The 20,621-nt window shown below is 43.1% G+C and overlaps 1 protein-coding gene across 2 annotated transcripts in view; it reads left to right on the top strand.

Moving 5' to 3' along the window:
* The window catches only part of CCND2 (cyclin D2), a 60,070-nt gene that overhangs the window by 30,455 nt on the left and 8,994 nt on the right, over positions 1 to 20,621 (top strand). For both annotated transcript variants that reach the window (XM_040439320.1, XM_040439329.1), the window contains exon 4: positions 2,766 to 2,914. In XM_040439320.1, coding sequence (XP_040295254.1) covers positions 2,766 to 2,914 — 149 coding nt within the window. The remainder of the gene's footprint in view (positions 1 to 2,765; positions 2,915 to 20,621) is intronic.

Raw genomic sequence — 20,621 nt, 5'->3', positions numbered from 1 at the left:
TTACATAGCTTTTATAATGCGGTGTTCATATACCAATGCAGTAAAGACCATCACTGTACCAGTGACAGGTAGTCTATTAACCTGTGTCTCCCATACAGCCTTATAGACCTACAGTCATGGCAGTCCTGGGGCCTTTTGTTAGGACTTCAGCTGCCATGGCTGATGGTGGCAGAAGGAGCCCTGTCCCTCTGACTGCCTAGATGCCGTGGTTCCTCTGACTGTCTAGATAAGTGGCCGCCATCAGAGTTATCCCGTTATCAGTGGCAATATCCAACGGTGATCAGGAGCACATCCTGTGAGGTCTTTTCAGTCCCTGCCGCCAGCACCAGGATTTCCTGTGGGCAGCAGGGAATGAACAGACCTCACAGGTTGCGGTGATCCAGCGCTCTGGCCCAAAGAAAGTCTCACACACAGAAATACGCATGAGACTTATTATTTATTTTTTTGCGTAAAATTGCCTGTTTAGGTGTCTGACGCTTGTACAGGCATTATTGCAACCTCTCCTATGCCTAAATCTATAAGGGTACCTGCACACGGTGCGGATTGCACGCAGGTTTTCTGTGCATGTTTTTGTGTGGCAGATCCAGCAGTTCAAGTAAACTAAATGAGATGTGCTAAATCTGTACGCGGTGTGTAGAATGTACCTGCAGTGCAGATTTAGAAATCCACAGCATGTCAATTGTTTATGCGGCTCCATGGCTGTTAAAATACACAGAAAATCCTCATCAAAAACAGCATAAAAACCGCAATAAATAGTGCTGATTTATGTGTGGTTTTTATCTTGTTTTTAATGCAGATTTTCTGCATAAAGATCAGTGTAGTCTAATGGTGATCTCCTCCTGCCCATATTAATAAGGTTTGGTTGGAAAAAATATCTCAATTTAGTATGCCCCAGGCCTATATTGTGCAGGAGGGGTAGTGCCCCCTACACAAAGTTAAAAAAAAAAAAACAACACAAAAGTATTTTCCTGTGGGGGCCGTGAATTCTTATTGTCTGCAGTTTCTCCATAGCTGGAGGTAAGGAGACGCTTCACAATGGGGGCCACACTCTGCACTCAAAGACACTTGCCGCCCCATTTGCAGCACTTAATTAATATGCTAAAAAATAGGAGCCGTTGATACAAATTGCTGCCTGTTGTCCAACAAAGGCGAGGCATGTGTGAGCTTTTGATGGCCAACTTTATGGCGCTTGCTGGAGCGGTTAGCGTGAGGAGAGCAGGGACTTTGTGAATGCTGATCCCTAGTCACTCTGGGCCTCTCGCCATTCGCTCGCTGTCTCATTTGCATTCTGAATGACATTAAGGAGGATAACTAGGTGATTGGACCTTGCCGGGGTCTCTTGTGACCACACGTGGAGTGGGACCTACAGCAGTGCTGGCTGGCATAGGCACTGTGACTCTTTTATGCCAGACAAGAATTACAGTCTGAGTTACATATCCTATAATGCATTAGATTTGGCAGCTCTTGAAGCTGGCGAGCACATTCTTATGTAACATGAATATTCCTATAAGCAAGAAAAGCTGTAAAGTCTTTTGCATCTAAATGTACAGATGTAGCAGAGCTGAATTTGTCATGTCATAATGGCCTGTTACCATGTCTGACCGTTCCTCTCCATTGTGGAAAGAGGTGTAAATCAAGAAAAGGTTTTGATCCAGTCGATCCTTTGTTGCTCCTGAAAAAGTGCATTCTGTTCTGTCGTAACCATACACATTAGACTGACGGTGGCCAATTTAAAGGGGTTTTCTAAAATTCTTCAAAACATCAGAAGAAACTTGCCAATATACCTTATTAGGGTACTTTCACACTAGCGTTTTTCTTTTCCGGCATAGAGTTCCGTCACAGGGGCTCTATACCGGAAAAGAACTGATCAGGCATATCCCCATGCATTCTGAATGGAGAGCAATCCGTTCAGGATGTCTTCAGTTCAGTCATTTTGACTGATCAGGCAAAAGAGAAAACCGTAGCATGCTACAGTTTTAGCTCCAGCGAAAAAAAACTGAACACTTGCCTGAATGCCGGCATTTTTTTTCCATAGGGATGTATTAGTGCCAGATATGGCATTCAAATTGCCGCATTGACGGATCCGGTATTCCGGTCTGCGCATGCTCAGACCTTTAAAAATGCGAAATAAATAAATACCGGATCCGTTTTGCCTGGTGACTCGGGGAAAAACGGATCCGGTATTGCAATGCATTTTTCGGACTGATCAGGCACTAATACATCCCTATGGGAAAAAAAATGTTGGATCCGGCATTCAGGCAAGTGTTCCGTTTTTTTCGCTGGCATGTATAACATGCGTTTGCATACAGTTTGCCTGATCAGGCAGGCAGTTCAGGCAACGGAACTGCCTGCCGGAATCAAACAATGCAAGTGTGAAAGTACCCTTATTCATTTTAATTTTTTTTCTTTACATACAAACAAATGTAATACATGTCTTGTATTTTAAGTTGACTTCTACGAACAAATTTCTTATTTTTGTTAAAGGGTAAGATTTATTCACGGTGTTGTGGTTGCTACAACACCTGAGGGGGTGAAGCGCGATAGAGCTTTCCAGAACATTAAAGAGAGAGCCCATGTGTCCTGCACTGCCCCCACAGGCCCAGAATTTGGCACAACAGTTGTGTTCCTGTAAGATATTGAGCTCCAAACCTCCTCAGCTCTGCTACATCTATAAGTAAAACTTTGTTCCACAGCGGTTAATCCTCATCTTGGCACACCGCAAATATTTCCTGCCTTTTCCTGACTGGGTGTTTTGCTGTTTTCAGATTTTAATTTTGCCCTGTACCCACCATCTATGATAGCGACTGGAAGCGTGGGAGCTGCAATCTGTGGGCTGCAGTTGGACGATGCAGAAAGCCACCTCTCCGGGGATAGTCTGACAGAGCACTTGGCTAAGATCACTAACACAGATGTGGTGAGTATCTTTTTTTTCCCCTCCATCATAATTAACAAAAAATCCATTATTACCCCATAGTTCTGGGCCTCCATGTTGTATCTGCAGCTGCCTTCAGGGGCTGTTTTTGCCACTTTAAGTTTTTGATGCGCCTTGCGTTTCAGTTAGGTGCGGTATTTCTTACTGCTGAATCAATGCCCTTAAAAGAGCATTTGTCATTTGGCACAGAGCAGCCGGCTGCTAACCCAGCCTAGCACAGACTGTCTCCTGTACAAACCAACGCTTAAAGGGGAACACCCGTCAGAAGCTGCCTAACATGTCACATGTTAAAGTTTCTGGACACCTGGAATTTCACACGTGGCTCCAAAACACATCTGGAGGGGGAATCACTGTACACCGCACAGTTCACAAACGGGTATTCATAGGAATCTGTCTCTGGGAACAGGCTGGCATGAGAGGTTACCCGTTCAGGCCGTCAGTCGCTTATAATAGGCACGGTGCTGAAATTATAATTTAGCATTACTACATTGATACAACCTGTGTAAAAATGGTTGCTTGTGGCTATATTCAATTCCGTTTTCAAGAGCTATGATTGTTGTCACTGAACGAGAACATTCTCGTTCACATCCAGAAGCCAAAAACTCACTCTGATCATTCACTGAAAGCAAGCAGAGAACTTAAAAAAAAAAAGTAAAACATTGAAACCACAAAGTAAATAAAAATAATTAGACAGATGTTATGAACATCAGGGTGTATGTACTATAAAGACAGCTTTGGCAGCGACAATTGGATCTATGGAGGGGGTTAGACCCTGCCGTATGGGCAGTGTAACCTGCCTTGGCATTCATAGTTTCCTCCATAGAAATACTGCAGCCACCCCCCCCCCCCCCCCAGGTGTTTTTTTCCGAGTGTCAAGTGTTCTGTCCCATACACTGCCTAACTATGGAGGTTGAGCATCGGTTTTTAACAATGAGGCCAGCAGAATTCTACTGTATTACCAGGAATTAAACTACAATCCCGTAACATCACCCCCCCCCCCCCCCCACCGCTACCAGATCCGACCTTTGAACAGTAACCTCTTGCTTCCCACAATGCCATTTGTTTACAGTCATTCCTAATTTTAGATGAACCCTTCACTCTTGGAATTGGCAAACAGTCCCTTTTTAGAAGAAGTTCAAATAAATGGAGAGGGGTCATTAACTTGCAGGGCGAGTGTTTCCGGTCTTGGTGGAATGTATATGGCGGAGTGAGCGAGTGCACCCCCCAGGTGGTCTCTTCCACTTTACCTGCTATCCATTCTGCTACTTGTGTAGGGTTTGTACGAATCGGATCAGTTCTGGAAAGTTCTTTCTTTTGTAAGCCTTTTTTTTTAGGATAGAAAAAAAAATGCAGCCGACCATAAAGACTGGATGATTCACGCTCAGGACATTCCCCACAAATTAGTGTATATCCTGTGAATGCTGCCCAAGAAGATGACCAGATGCAAATATGGTTTCCTGAGGCCCCATTATTATGGAAGATTGTCACTTGGTAAAGCTAAGTGAAAACCAGAACGGCGGCATTTCTATTCCTGCAGAGTTTGTAAAGTTTATTAAACTGTTAACGGCACATGGTTCCAGTTATGCAGGAGCGGGAAGATGTATTGCCGCAAAACCAGTAGCCACTCTGATCCAAGAAAGCCATTCTACTGGCTGCAATATCCTGGACTAGTTGCATTTTGTTTTATGGCTTTCTAAATTGAAGAGCGGCACTCTTGTCCACTGGATGTGTCTGGTCTTGTAGCACGTCTCCTTTAACCCCTTAAGGACCGGGCTCATTTTCACCTTAAGGACCAGGCCATTTTTTGGAAATCTGACCAGTGTCACTTTAAGTGCTAATAACTTTAAAACGCTTTGACTTATCCAGGCCATTCTGAGATTGTTTTTTCGTCACATATTGTACTTCATGACACTGGTAAAATGAAGTCAAAAAAATTATTTTTTTTGCACAAAAAAATACCTAATTTACCAAAAATTTGGAAAAATTTGCAAATTTCAAAGTTTCAGTTTCTCTACTTCTGTAATACATAGTAATACCCCAAAAAATTGTGATGACTTTACATTCCCCATATGTCTACTTCATGCTTGAATTGTTTTGGGAATGATATTTTATTTTTTGGGGATGTTATAAGGCTTAGAAGTTTAGAAGCAAATCTTGAAATTTTTCCGAAATTTACAAAAACTCAATTTTTAGGGACCAGTTCAGGTTTGAAGTCACTTTGCGAGGCTTACATAATAGAAACCACCCAAAAATGACCCCATCTAAGAAACTACACCCCTCAAGGTATTCAAAACTGATTTTGCATACATTGTTAACCCTTTAGGTGTTGCACAAGAGTTATTGGCAAATGGGGAGGAAATTTGAGAATTTGATTTTTTTTGTCTAATTTTTCATTTTAACCCATTTTTTCCACTAACAAAGCAAGGGTTAACAGCCAAACAAGACAGTATCTTTATTGCCCTGACTCTGCTGTTTACAGAAACACCCAATATGTGGCCGTAAACTACTGTACGGCCTCACAGCGGGGCGTAGAGTGAAAGGTGCGCTGTTTGGTTTTTGGTAGGCTGATTTTTATGGACTGGTTTATTTACACCATGTCCCATTTGAAGCCCCCTGATGCACCCCTAGAGGAGAAACTCCCTAAAAGTGACCCCATCTAAGAAACTACACCCCTCAAGGTATTCAAAACTGATTTTACATACGTCGTTAACACTTTAGGTGTTGCACAAGAGTTATTGGCAAATGGAGATGAAATTTGAGAATTTCATTTTTTTGCCTAATTTTCAATTTTAACCCATTTTTTTCACTAACAAAGCAAGGGTTAACAGCCAAACATGACTGTATCTTTATTGCCCTGACTCTGCCATTTACAGAAACACCCAATATGTGGCCGTAAACTACTGTACGGTCACACAGCGGGGCGTAGAGTGAAAGGTGCGCCGACTGTTTTTTTGACACCATGTCCCATTTGAAGCCCCCCTGATGCACCCCTAGAGTAGAAACTCCATAAAAGTGACCCCATCTAAGAAACTACACCCCTCAAGGTATTCAAAACTGATTTTACAAACTTTGTTAACCCTTTAGGTGTTGCACAAGATTTAATGGAAAATAGAGACACAATTTCAAAATTTCACATTTTTGGCAGATTTTCCATTTTAATATTTTTTTTCCAGTTACAAAGCAAGGGTTAACAGCCAAACAAAACTCATTATTTATGGCCCTGATTCTGTAGTTTACAGAAACACCCCATATGTGGTCGTAAACCGCTGTACGGGCACACGGCAGGGCGCAGAAGGAAAGGAATGCCATACGGTTTTTGGAAGGCAGGTTTTGCTGGACTGTTTTTTTGACACCATGTCCCATTTGAAGCCCCCCCTGATGCACCCCTAGAGTAGAAACTCCAGAAAAGTGACCCCATTTTAGAAACTACGGGATAGGGTGGCAGTATTGTTGGTACTAGTTTAGGGTACATATGATTTTTGGTTGCTCTATATTACACTTTTTGTGCGGCAAGGTAACAAGAATTAGCTTTTTTGGCACCGTTTTTTTTTTTTTGTTATTTACAACATTCATCTGACAGGTTAGATCATGTGGTAATTTCATAGAGCAGGTTGTCACGGACGCGGCGATACCTAATATGTATTACATTTTTTTAATTTATGTAAGTTTTACCCAATGATTTCATTTTTAAAACAAAAAAAAGTTTTAGTGTCTCCATAGTCTAAGAGTCATAGTTTTTCAGTTTTTGGGCGATTATCTTAAGTAGGGTCTCATTTTTTGCGGGAGGAGATGACGGTTTGATTGGCACTATTTTGGGGTGCATATGACTTTTTGATCGCTTGCTATTACACTTTTTGTGATGTAAGATGACAAAAAATTGCTTTTTTTACACAGTTTTTTTTTTTTTTTTTTTACGGTGGTCACCTGAGAGGTTAGGTCATGTGATATTTTTATAGAGTCGGTCGATACGGACGCGGCAATACCTAATATGTATACTTTTTTTTTATTTATGTAAGTTTTACACAATGATTTCATTTTTGAAACAAAAAAAATTATGTTTTAGTGTCTCCATAGTCTAAGAGCCATAGTTTTTTCAGTTTTTGGGTGATTATCTTAAGTAGGGTCTCATTTTTTGCGGGATGAGATGACGGTTTGATTGCTACAATTTTGGCGTACATGCGACTTTTTTGATCACTTTTATTACCTTTTTTTGGGAAGTAAGGTGAGCAAAATTTCAATTTCATCATAGTTTTTTATTTTTTATTTTTATGGCGTTCACCGTTCGGGTAAAGTAACATGACCGTTTTATAGATCAGGTCGTTACGGACGCGGCGATACCAAACATGTGTAGGGAATGTTATTTTTTTAATTTTTAATCAGTGATAAATGTGTTTTTGGATTTTTACTTTTTTTTCACTTTTTTTCACTTTTTTTTGTTACCCAGATCCACTTGGTTCTTGAAGATCCAGTGGGTCTGATGTCTGTATAATACAGTACAGTAAAATATATATTGTTCTGTACTGTATTTTACTTACACTGAACAGATCTATGCTTTCAGCACAGATCTGTTCAGCACCATGGACAGCAGGACGCCTGAGAGGCGTCCTGTTGCCATGGGAACCTTCCCCGTCTGCTCAGAACTTCGCAGACGGGGAAGGGTAAGGATGGGATCTGGCGGGGGGCTGTCTGGGAGCTCTCTCCCTCTCCATCGGGGGGCTGCAAAGGCACAGCAGCCCCCCGATCGGAGAGGGAGGGAGCTCCCTCTTACTGTTAACTTTTTCCATACAGCGGTCCGTACGGACCGCTGTATGGAAAGGGTTAAACGGCTGACATCGCATCACCGATGTCAGCCGTTTATACCAGGGTGCCAGCAATGTGCTGGCACCCTGGTATACCCACTCTACACCAACGATTATTCAATGGGAGGCGGGCGGGGGATCGCGATCCCGCCTGCCGCACCGCCCGCCTCCCGCACCGCCCCCACCGCCCGCAACACCCCCCCTGCACCTCCCACCGGGCTAAAATCATTCAGAGGTGCAGGGGGGGGTGATAAAAATATATTTTCGGCACACTAAAGTTTCTGATCGCCGCGGTCAGGGACCGCAGCGATCAGAAACAGCAGAAAGCGCAACAAACCGCAGGTCTGAATTGACCTGCGGTTTGTTGCGATCGCGGACATGGGGGGGTCACGGGACCCCCCCGCGCATTTAGCCGAGGTGCCTGCTCAATGATTTGAGCAGGCACCTTGTTCCGATCACAGCCGGCCGGGCGGCAGTGATCGGAACAACACATGACGTACCGGTACGTCATGTGTCCTTAAGGACTCGGGAAACATGCCGTACCCATACGTCATGTGTCCTTAAGGGGTTAAAGGGGATGATGTGCCACAAATAAATATTAAACTTCATTTTTTTATTTTTTTTTTAATCGCCACCTGGATCTGAATACTTTTGTAATTGCATGTAATTAAAAATTTTGAATAGCCACTGAGTTATTCTGTAAAATGTATCTGTATATCGCCACCATTTTGTTCTTTCTATCATCCCTCTGTCTACCTCGCTGAGGTGGTCGCACATGCTCAGACATGCCCCTTGAGCTTCCAGGTTGAAATAAATGTAAAAGGATTTTCTGACTCTTTTTCTAACTGATGACCTATCTTCTGGATAGGTCATCAGTATCTGATCGGTGGGGGCCGGACCCCCACTGATCAGCTGTTTTGAGAAGGTATCGGCGCTCCTGTGAGCACTGTATATAGCTCAGCCCCATTCACTTCAATGCGATTTAGCTGCGCCTAGGCCCCATGACTGAACGTGACTGCACTGGCCTAGACTAGAGTAAGCTATGAGAAGGCTGCAGTGTTTACAAGAGCGCCAGTGCTTCCTCAAACCACTGATCAGCAGGAGTCCTGGGTGTCGGACCCCCCACCAATCAGCATAGGTCATCATTTTAGAAACCTTTTTAAGGCCTCTTTCACACTACAGTTTTGTTTTTCGTTTACGGGCCGCTTTTTGTGTTCCGTATACGGAACCATTCATTTCAATGGTTCCGCAAAAAAAAGTATGAATTCAGTTTCCGTATTTCCATTTTTCCGTTCCGTTGACAGATAGAACATTTCCTATTATTGCCCGCAAATCACGTTCCGTGGCTCCATTCAAGTCAATAGGTCTGCAAAAAAAGGAACCCATACAGAAATGCATCCGTATGTCTTCTGTATCCGTTCCGTTTTTGCGGAACCATCTATTGAAAATTTCATGCACAGCCCAATTTTTTCTATGTAATTACTGTATATGCCATACAGAAAAAACGGAACGGAAACATAACTGAAATAAAAAAACGGAACAACAGATCCGTGAAAAACTGACCGCAAAACCCTGAAAAAGCCATACGGTCGTGTGAAAGAGGCCTAACAGAGCAATGAATAGGGAGAGCTCTGGATCCATGTGAAGGTACAGGGATGCTTCTAGATTTAAGAGGTGTGTTTTTTTTTTTTTTTTTTTTATACCTTAATCATTGGATAACCCCTTAAAAGTCCATGAAGCTGAGCTGTAATACTTGACACAACCCATAGACAAGGGTGGTGCTGAACATTGCTTAATCCTTCCCCAGCACAGACACGTGGCTACGGTCATTGTGTGATGTGGGCTTTATCCTTAGGCCTCTTTCACACGACTGTTTTTTTTTTTCCGTTTTGCGGGCCGTTTTTTGCGTTCCGTATACGGAACCATTCATTTCAATGGTTCCGCAAAAAAACGGAATGTACTCCATATGCATTCCGTTTCCGTATTTCTGTTTTTCCGTTTCGTAGAAAGATAGAACATGTCCTATATTTGGCCGCAAATCACATTCCGTGGCTCCATTAAAGTCTATGGGTCCGCAAAAAAACGGAATGCATACGGAAATGGATCCGTTCCGTTTTTTGCGGAACCATCTATTGAAAATGTTATGCCCAGCCCAATTTTTTTCTATGAAATTACTGTATATGCCATACGGAAGAACGGAAACACAACGGAAACGGAACAACGGATCCGTTTAAAACGGACCGCAAAACACTGAAAAAGCCATACTGTCGTGTGAAAGAGGCCTTATGGTGAGGAAATGTTCCTTACGGGGGGCAGCCAAAATGTGGTCTGAACACACCAAATTTTCAGTTCATTAAAACTTTATCGCTGACGTTTGCTAATTCCTCATCTTGCAATATGGTTGCCTCTTCTTGCTTCAATGTTCAAGAAACCTAATTCCACTGATAACCTGAAAAGGTGCGACTGCAGTTCCTACCGCCCTGAAAATCAGATATATGAGGTTGTTTGGTGTGGTTCACACACTGGAGAGTTGCTTCACTGTTTTGTTACCTAGAGGGGTAGTCTGGTCACCGATGTACTCCTTTCCCTGGCTACCAGAAAGATGGTTCTATCCCTGTTATCATAGGACGAGCGTTAAAGGGCATCTGTCAGTAGATTTGTACCTATGAAACTGGCTAACCTGTTGCATGTGCACTTGGCAGCTGAAGGCATCTGCTGGCAGCTGGAGGGCCGCAGGTTGGGCATCCCTGCTCTAGGAGCAACGTGGGGGGGGGGGGGGGGGGCCATTACACTTAGAGGTTCTGTTCTCTCTAACTGCCGCTCCCTCTCCACATTGATTTGATAGGGCCAGGTGTTATCATATTTACACTGCCTGGATCTGTCAGAGTTCAGAGTTGCAGAGCCTCTAGGAGTAATAGCAACGCCCCTGTTGCTCCTAGAAGTTTATTTGCATATATTTAAAAAAAAAAATTCTCGGCAATGACGGCATATAAGAACAAGGGACCAACACATATGCCTTCAGCTGCCAAGCACACATGTAACGGGTCAGACAGTTTCATAGCTACAAATCTGCTGACAGATGCCCTTTAAAGAGGACCTTTCACCGATTATTACACTATGAACTAAGTATACAGACATGGAGAGCGGCGCCCGGGGATCTCCCTGCACTTACTATTATCCCCGGGCGCCGCTCCGTTCTCCTGCTATGTCCTCCGATATCTCCGTTCCCCAAGTTATGGTAGGCGGAGTCTGCCTTTGTTCTTCTGTAGCGCTGGCCAATCGCATTGCAGAGCTCACAGCCTGTGAGAAAAGAACCTCCCAGGCTGTGAGCTCTGCACTGCGATTGGCCAGCGCTAGAGCAGAACAAGGGAAGACTCCGCCTACCATAACTTAGTGACTGGAATCTCCGCCTACTATAACTTAGTGAGCGAAGATACCGGAGGGCATAACGGGAGAACGGAGCGGCGCCCGGGGATAATAGTAAGTGCAGTGAGATCCCCGGGTGCCGGTCTCCATGTATGTATACTTAGTTCATAGTGTAATAATCGGTGAAAGGTCCTCTTTAACTGATGTCCACCTTGATTCCTCCATGTCACAAGCAAACCCTAACAAACATACTATATCTAAGCTTCCTGGAACCCTTTTAGTGTGAAATGTGGATAGTGAGACACTGAGGTTGGATACAGTCCATCTGATTTTTAATGCTTTTAGTGGAATTGGGCTCTAATGGGATATTCGCATCTTAGAAAGTGATGTCATATCACTAGGATGTGCTATCAGTTTGGGTGGGACCCCCACTGGTCCTGAGGAGAAAGTGGCTGCAACACTGCTTTAGCTTTCCCGACTGTGCGTGGAAAAGTTAATCAGTGATGTCCCCCCTTCATTTTTAGGATCAGTGGGATCCCAGAGGCCAGCTTTGCTCCAATTTAATAGTGATGACCTATCCTAAGATAATACTACTTTGAAAGGATTGCACAAGAGCAGGTGGTCACAGAACCTCTTTGCAGCTGCGGCTCCCCCTTTCACCATATAGGACAATCCCTTTAAAGGGGATGTACCATCATTAAATGCTATTTTAATATAATTCAGCATGGGAAAACAACTTGCTTTTGTAATTTACTGTTACAAAATTGCTCCAGTTGTGAGATTTTTCTTTCATTATAGTGGCATCCCCTAGTAATCTGTATAGTAATGTGCACGTCCACCTACTGAGGTGGTCGCATGTGCTCAGTATTATCCTTTAACTGCCACAACCATATTTACTGTTGGAGGCTGCTGCCACCCTAAAGAAAACGTAGCCGCGCAATTGGAGCAATGCATGAGGAGATCTTTGGATCCTTGTGAGGTGCAGGACTGGTTCTAGCTTTGTTAGAAAGACATTACATACCATATTATGTGTAATTTACATGTTTTACATGAATCGTGGCATGAAAAAACTAGAATTCTCAGCTTTATGTACCAGAGTCATTTCCTGGAGGCATAAACATTAGTAGATTATCTGGAGAATATGGCAAAGACTACATAATGAAATCCACAGGGAAAATACAAGAAATAGAATCACATTAAAGTTATCTCCGCCGCCAAGAGCCACAAGATGTTAAATTCTAATCATTCTTGGAACGAGCCGACTCTCTAATTGGCAAAATGTTTGTATTCCTTTTTTGAATACTGTATCTGTCATAAGACTGTGAAGACAGCACAGTTCATGTGAGGTAAATGTCTATATTGGTATAGTGCGGCTGGCAGCGAGGAAAAAATGTCCCTCGCCTGGCTTTTATTATCAAGGTTCTACTGACTTTGAAAAAGTCCTTCAAAGTTTTCTCCAGAGACGGGTGACAGCTAGGGTGATGCCGCTTATGGGAAAATTATCCTCTTCTATTAAAGGGCCAGAACACTATGATTTAGTTGGGTTATAAATACAGATGTCCTGTTAAAGGGCACAGCTTAGTGAAACCGGCACATGAATTGAGTTTCCAGTGACAGAAATGTTGCACTTTGTCCCATGAGGTTAACATAGCACGGCCTGAGATCAGACTTTACCGTTTCTTTATATAGAAAAAATGAGATTATTCTGACTGGCATTCCCCTTTAAAACAAAATAATTTTTTTTTGTTACTATTTCTGACATGTTGTCCCTGCAGGGAACTGTCATGTGAAATCCCCCCCTCCCCAAATTAGCTCTGCTGACTGGCTGTGAGCTTACAGAAAGGAGGGGCTTTTGTAGCCATCAGTTCTTCAACCCCCAAAGAGTTAGCCAAGACCACTAAGGCCTATTGCACACGACCGTATGGCTTTTTCAGTGTTTTGCAGTCCGTTTTTCACGGATCCGTTGTTCCGTTTTTTGCTTCCGTTGTGTTTCCGTGTCTGTTCCGTTTTTCCGTTCCGTTTTTCCGTATGGCATATACAGTATACAGTAATTACATAACTAAAATTGGGCTGGGCATAACATTTTCAATAGATGGTTCAGCAAAAAACGGAACGGAAACGGAAGACATACGGATGCATTTCCGTATGTGTTCCGTTTTTTTTGCGGACCCATTGACTTGAATGGAGCCACGGACCGTGATTTGCGGGCAATAATAGGACATGTTCTATGTTAGAACGGAAATACGGAAACGGAATGCATACGGAGTACATTCCGTTTTTTTTGCGGAACCATTGAAATGAATGGTTCCGTATACGGAACGCAAAAAACGGCCAGTAAACGGGAAAAAAAAAACGGCCGTGTGCAAGAGGCCTAAGGGTACTTTCACATAGGGGTGGGCGATACACTATATAAATTTGGGCCACGATATGGATTTTCACCATATCGCCGGACCGCGATATGATCGCGCTCTCTGCGCGCACCATTTTCTCCTGAGCCTGCACAGTGGAGAAGGAGGGAGTCCCTCCCCACTGTGCGCGGCTGCCGCTGAACACCAATGAGAACAGAGTAGGAGGAGGAGGCCATATCCCACAAGGTCCCTCCCCCCCCCCCAAAATCATTGGTGGCAGTGGGCAGTTCCGATCGGAGTCCCAGCAGTGTAATGCTGGGGCCCCGATCGGTTACCATGGCAGCCAGGAGTCACGCTACTGAAGTCCTGGCTGCAATGGTATGTTAGTGAGCAGCATTATACTCCCGTGCGCCGTGGTCGCCAGTTGCTCCTTCTGTCTGTGCGGTGCATTGCTAATGCTGTGCTTATAGCATTAGCAATGCGCCGCACAGACCTATGAGAAGAAGGAGCGACCGGCGGCCACGGCGCACGTGAGTATAATGCTGCTCACTAACACACCATCGCAGCCAGGACTTCAGTAGCGTGACTCCTGGCTGCCATGGTAACCGATCGGGGCCCCAGCATTACACTGCCCACTGCCACCAATGATTAATACTGGGGAGGGATTGGACTGATGTTTAAAGCAAGGGAGCATAACGCAGCCTCGCAGGCCGGAAGAAGAAGGTTTAGGGAGCCAGTGCCAGGAAGCAGGTAAGGCTACTTTCCGTCATGGATCTGCAAAAACGCTTCAGTTTAAAAATACAACCGAATGCATCCGTCAAGAACGGATCCGGTTGTATGATGTCTTATATAGCCATGACAGATCCGTCATGAACACCAATGAAAGTCAATAGGGGATGGATCAGTTTTCTATTGTGTGTCAGGCAGGACGTCTTGCTCTCACCACATCGGACAGAAAAATGCTGCTTGCAGCGTTATTCTGTACACGATGGGGACGCAACCAAACGGAACAGAATGCATTCTGGGGCACTCTGTTTAGTTCAGTTCAGTTATGTCCCCATTGACACTGGGGACAAAACGGAAGCGTTTCCCCCGCTATTGAGATCCTATGACGGATCTGAATAGCGGAAAGGGAAAACGCTAGTGTGAAAGTAGCCTTAAAAGGCTTCCATTTACAGGTCCTGCCAAGTGTGGGGTTTATTTTGTTTTATTCCCCCCCCCCTCCCATTCTTGCACAACCCTTTTAAGTTGATTTTTCATTAAAGGGCTTGTCTTATTTAGAACAATTATTTTGTGGTCTCGTCAAAATCTGATGCTGAACAAATACCTTAAGGGGGTTCCTGGGAATACTTGGTTTTTATCAAGTGCCTGCAGCTTGCCTTTGTAAATAGAAGCTTCATACTTATATCCCCCCCACTACGGTCCTCTGCTGTGTCCACATCCCGGTTCTGGCATGGTTTTCTTCCTGCACTGCATTCGCATAGTATGTCTTTGGGTAAGTATGAATCTTCTATTTACGGAGGCGGGCTGGAGGCACTTGGTAAAAACGGAGTATTTCCAGAAAATCCCTTTTTAAAAAGGATTTGATTAGCCAGGTAAAATGTTTGGTCCATCGGCTGCCGGCTTGGGGTTGTTGACTGACGATTTAACCAGCATTGTAGGCTGAAGCAACAGACAATATGGTCAAATATGTTCTCTTGGTTTTCCTCGAAAGCTTTCCTATAGTTTATAATTTTTACTATGCATTAAAAAATTTTTTTTTTACATTTTGTATGTTTTATAAGTGTACGTATTGTCATGTTATGCATTATGTGTGAGCCTTATACTGTTCTCTGTAACATCTATTCTGAGCACCCTATGATACCAAAGTTTCACCACATAGGGGGGGGGGGTCCTGAACTCCTGGAAATTCTGGTCTCTTTCGTCGTACTGCTGTGAAGAGACTGTGTGTGGGTTGCTTCCTGTCAATGACTCATTGAAAATGCTCAACCTACCGTCAGTAGTAACCTGAATATTGTAGCGGTTTTTGTGGTTCCGGCCCTCCCCAATTGTTAATAACGATCTAGGAATGACTGTGTGAGATAATACCCTAGGCCTGTGACACCGATTCACCTGCGTGTCAGTAGGCTGTATGTACTGAATGTCTGAGTTTTATTGGAACAGAACGGCATACTGTATTACTGACTCATAGGGGCTTTTAAATAAAGTCAGCTGTTGATCTTTCAAGAGACTCCTTTCTGCAAGAGTGAGAGGGGAAAAAAGAGGAAGAAACCAATTAACTGTGTCACTGCCTCTCGGCCATTCTGTTTTCACTAAAAGAGAAACTTGCTTTTGTTATAGTGGAACTGCAGTGTGTACGGGCCCACACTTTACCCCCTAGGTCTCAGATGCCAGATGTCTTTTTGTGTGTTAACTTGGTCCTGCTGTATGTTCTTAACCCCTGGTGTTGTAATATAACGTTATAAAATATCAGCCAGAATTGGCTCCGGGTGTGCCAACAGTTCCTGCAGGTATCAGGTGACCAGCTGATTTTCACATTCTGTGTGATCGCACAGGATGTGGAGATCGGCTGTTGTCACCTGATAACAAGCAGCTATTTCCAGTCATGTATGTTCCTGTGGAGGTGTCTGCTCCCTCTCTACGTATTCACTTGTAGACAAGTGCAACTGGACGGTCTTATCCTCTTATTGGTGCAAGTCCCTAATAAATCCATACTGCATCGGAATGGTATCTTCACAGTTCTTGCACAATAACGCAACAGACGAAATTAAGGATTATCTCTTATTAGAAAACTGCCACACTCCATTATTTTCTAACCACAGAAGACAGTGCATTACAATGTTTCAGGTAACTTATGACATGCCCTTTATCGTGCCTAGTAGTGGATTAGAACTACTAGGACTCCCAGCGCTTCTTACCATTGGCGCTCTATTTAGGCTTTTCTTGGTACACATTCCCAGGCACGCCATCACTACGGCCATGTCTTGTGTTGCCCCAAACGTTGCAGTGCACCCCCTCTGTATGTAATGGCTGGTTAGCATCAATATAATGAAGGTTAGGTCAGTGGGGTTCAGTTGAATGTTTTGCTATAGTGTTGCTTTAAAATGGAAACCCATGGGGAAAAAGCATAAGCCATCTCCATGAAAATCTCTTTACTTCAGTATCCAATAAATCAAAAAGTCTGATAATCTAGAAACGCGAAAACAAATGCAATAGCACTCTGCAACCAGCATTCTGCCCTGCCTCCATGCTGAATGAGGCATTGGTGTACATTTTGGCCAAAGCGTAATAAGCCACTCACCATGTCAAGGTCGCCTCTGAGTGGTCCCTAACACTAGTTCCTACCTGTTATGGGCCATGACAGCCACACAAAGTCCAGGGAGTGCAGGTACAGCAAGCACACGCTCTGCTTTTAACCCCGTCTGGTGCCATTACAGCTTTCATCGGATCCAGGGATGCAAGTACCAACATGCATGCTGAGCCCACTATATACTTCTCCTGGAGCCAAATGGCTACTGGTAGGTGCTATATAAGCAGACTCAGTTTTATACTGACTTTAAAACCAGCCTCCATCATTTTTATGTTTGGCTCCCTTTCTGAAGAGTATCCATCTTTTCTGATAAACTGTATATCATTTCTATAGCTGTCTGATTAGCTAATAGTTCGCTATTAATACCAGATTCAAGTACCATATTTTTGGACTATAAGACTCACTAGACTATAAAACGCACCTAGGATTCAGAGGAGGAAAATAAGAAAAAATATTTTTCATCAGACCCCCAACCTCAATCAGCTTCAGACATTAAAAATAAATAAACTTACCTTGCTTGCTCCGAATGGCGTTTTCTACTTTGCAGATTCGGGACTCGCTGTCCTTCTTCTGGCCCACGTTGCTCTGTGATCTGACGTTGCACCACGTCAGGTTATAGTGCATGCCTAATGTGCACTACTTCCTGACACGTACGCAGTACAGCCGGTGCAGAACTTTCCTTACCGCACCACGTACCTCCTGCATACTAATGAAGCGGTCATTAGCAATCAGACTTTAAGACACACTGCCATTTTTCCTTCACTTTTGGGGGGAAAAAGTGTGTTTTTATAGCCAAAAAAAATACAGTAATTCTGATGTATACAATTAAATACCTTCCAGCATGAATAAGAACAGACAGGTGGTATATCTTCTGAACTTTCAGACAAAATTTTTCTACAATTGTCTGGTAAGCCAGAATATTTAATAATCGTCAAACCTGACTGTTACCATTGATGCTGGATTAAAGAAGTATTCTTGCATACGGTGAAATCCCTTTAATCTGGCATTAATGGAAGATCATCAGATACTCTGGATTTTTAGCCAGCTGTAGAAAATTATATATAATTCTTCAGCAAGTATCGAGAACCTTCAGAAATGAAGTCTTGTATACTTATCGGTGGGTGGCATAAGCAAGCTACCATTTTTAAAAGCCTGTATACTGCCTCTGGTGTCAGGTCGTATTTTGTATGCAAGGAAACATCAGACAGAATAACCCGGAGAGAAAGGGATAATGAGATAGTTTCCTAAGTTGTTTTTTGCCTGATTTGGCAGCTGCTCCAAGTTCATTCAGCTTTTTGTTCCCCAGTGAGTGTTTTGCGTGTGTGGTTACAATGGGGTGATGCAGATACACTGCAGTCTGATGCTGGAGTTCCGTCGTCCCCATTCATAAGTCCAGTGAAGGGTGCATGGCTTGTGACGGAGCCAACGAGCAGAGGAAGTAAGGGCCCCAACTAATGAGCGGCAGTACACATACTTTTGTTTCCGCCCCATGATCTACTAGCAAGCTACAATCATCGGGTTTGATGCTTGTCCCTATGACAAGCACAGCAGATGCCTTCTCTCTGCACTGACAAAGAGCATTTATTACAAGCAGTGGAGATTTGTATCCAGATAAACTTAGTTTTATTTTTAGCATAATTAGTTTTTTGGCAGAAGCTAAATACAGAACCCCAGATGGCTTGGTTCAAGAAACCGGAGTGTTTAATTAATCATCTTAAAGATGCATTCAGGTTCCTAGGCCTGAACATCCCGATCTGTCTTTCATACAAATCTCTACAGGACATATACATATAAATAGGGCTTTGTGGATGGTGGCGCACTGTCTACCGCTATTCTTTTATATATTTGCAGGTATAACAATAAGAGGGTAGATGGACAGAATTGGAATTATATGATAATTAGATTGGATGGATAGATAGAGAGAGCTTTAACTGTGCGAATGGCACGCTATGCTTTGTAATGCGAAGTGTTAGGCTGGTTCTTGCTATATCAGTATGATAGATATGATGGGTAAGAGAAAGTGTGTGTGTGTGTGTGTGTGTGTGTGTGTGTGTGTGTGTGTATATATATATATATATATATATATATATATATATATATATATATATATATATATATCTCCAATTTATGGTGATGTCGGAGCCCACGCAGCTATCAAATACTACCGTGCCGCAACCATATTATCCCATAACACCACCTAATGCTACAGTGCAGCAAAATGTACCTCTTCAGCAGAGTCAAAATAACACCACCGTGCAGCACAACATAACTCTCGCCAGCAGCATCAAATACCTCCTGAGCAGCGCTCAACAAATAACTGTGCTGCACTAAATACCTTCCATGTAGCACCAAGTGCATTGAAAACTCCCCCCCGGTAATATGATTGATTTAGATATTACATAAAATGAATATTACATAGATTTTTAATAGATGATAGTTATAGCTATATATTGGACTGATATGAGAAGCTTAGATATTAGATAGATTCTACCAATTTAGATCAAGGCAAACAGGATTGTAGTGGAAACCATACATACTGTCAGGTGCATGTTAAGAAATTTTATTTTTGGACTTTTTATGTGGTTTTTAATTCAAGAGTGTGAATTAATTGGGACAAATTAGTATTTATTTTTTCAATTCTCCGCTGCCAAAGGTAAAGTGAGGCGAACCATGTTACCCCGGCACTTCAGAGCTTCTGTGATATAGGGAAATAATAGAGCACTTAGCAGTAATTTGATAATGTCAGGAGAAAGCAAATCACATTCCCCGCTTCACAGCCCTGCCGCATGGTTTCCTTGTGATCTTAGAACAGGATATTGAAGCCTCCTAGCATTTCCCATGCACTTTGTCTAACCCTTTTCGCCTGCCACAGGGGAATAAAGAGCGCTACAGTCTATTCCAACCAAGATGACAAATCACATGAAGTAGAATAACTAGGCCCCTATGTAATGACATCATTGAGATTAATGGCGTAAAGGAGTCCTCCAGGATTATGTAAATGTAGGTAATAAAGTAGAGCACCGGTAGCAACCAGTTAGATTCCAGCTTTCCTTCTTCTGAAGTCCTTTTGGAAATGAAACGGAAACTTGATTGGTTCCTATGGGTAACGCCCCCTCTTTTTCCCGGTGATGTGAGGGTCCTTTTTTTGAATGTCAATGTGGGTGGAGATCCTTTGCATTCATGTAGTTGCCTGTATCCATGTGGTCACAGTTCTATCAGCTGTGTAATACACTGCCTCATCTTGCTGCACTGGCTGATTGTAGGTACATCGTACAGGAAGATTATTTTAAAAAAGGACTTAATAAACAGACAATGGGAATGGGTGCAGGAAGTAAAAGACACCTAAATCTAAAATCTGATTAAAAAAAATTAGATAATCAAGGAGATGTGTATGTTAACTGCGGGAGACACTCTCCGTGTGAAAGCTGTATTTCCTGTTATGAACACTGCTCATCTGGAGTGGATTTGCATCATAATGACCACAGTTCTCCAGACTTACGACCACCCTGCAATCTAGCAACAGTGGCCGTTCTTGTACATTGCAGGAAAAAGCATTGGCCTTTGCACATACCCACGGTCCCAGCCATCAGAAAGGCCGACACCTTTTCTTAGTGTGAAAGCGTGGCCACCACTACTGGATTACCGGGTGGTCATAACTCCTGGATATGAGCAGTGTATAATGTGATGGATAAATTAATCAATCCACCAAAGAGGCAATATGGACAGTCACAATCCATTAGTAAGTGCCTTTGTCTACATGATAAATGCCCTTTGCTGAAGTGAGACAACCCTTTTCCGGTCCCTTTTTATATGGGAAAATTATTGGACTGATTATTAGGAACAACTATTCGTACAAATGCGCTTTC

Source organism: Bufo bufo, chromosome 1 (assembly GCF_905171765.1).
Source record: "Bufo bufo chromosome 1, aBufBuf1.1, whole genome shotgun sequence".
NCBI lineage: Eukaryota > Metazoa > Chordata > Amphibia > Anura > Bufonidae > Bufo > Bufo bufo.
The sequence above is the reverse complement of the archived record's forward strand: the minus strand, read 5'-3'. Positions and strand labels throughout refer to the sequence as shown.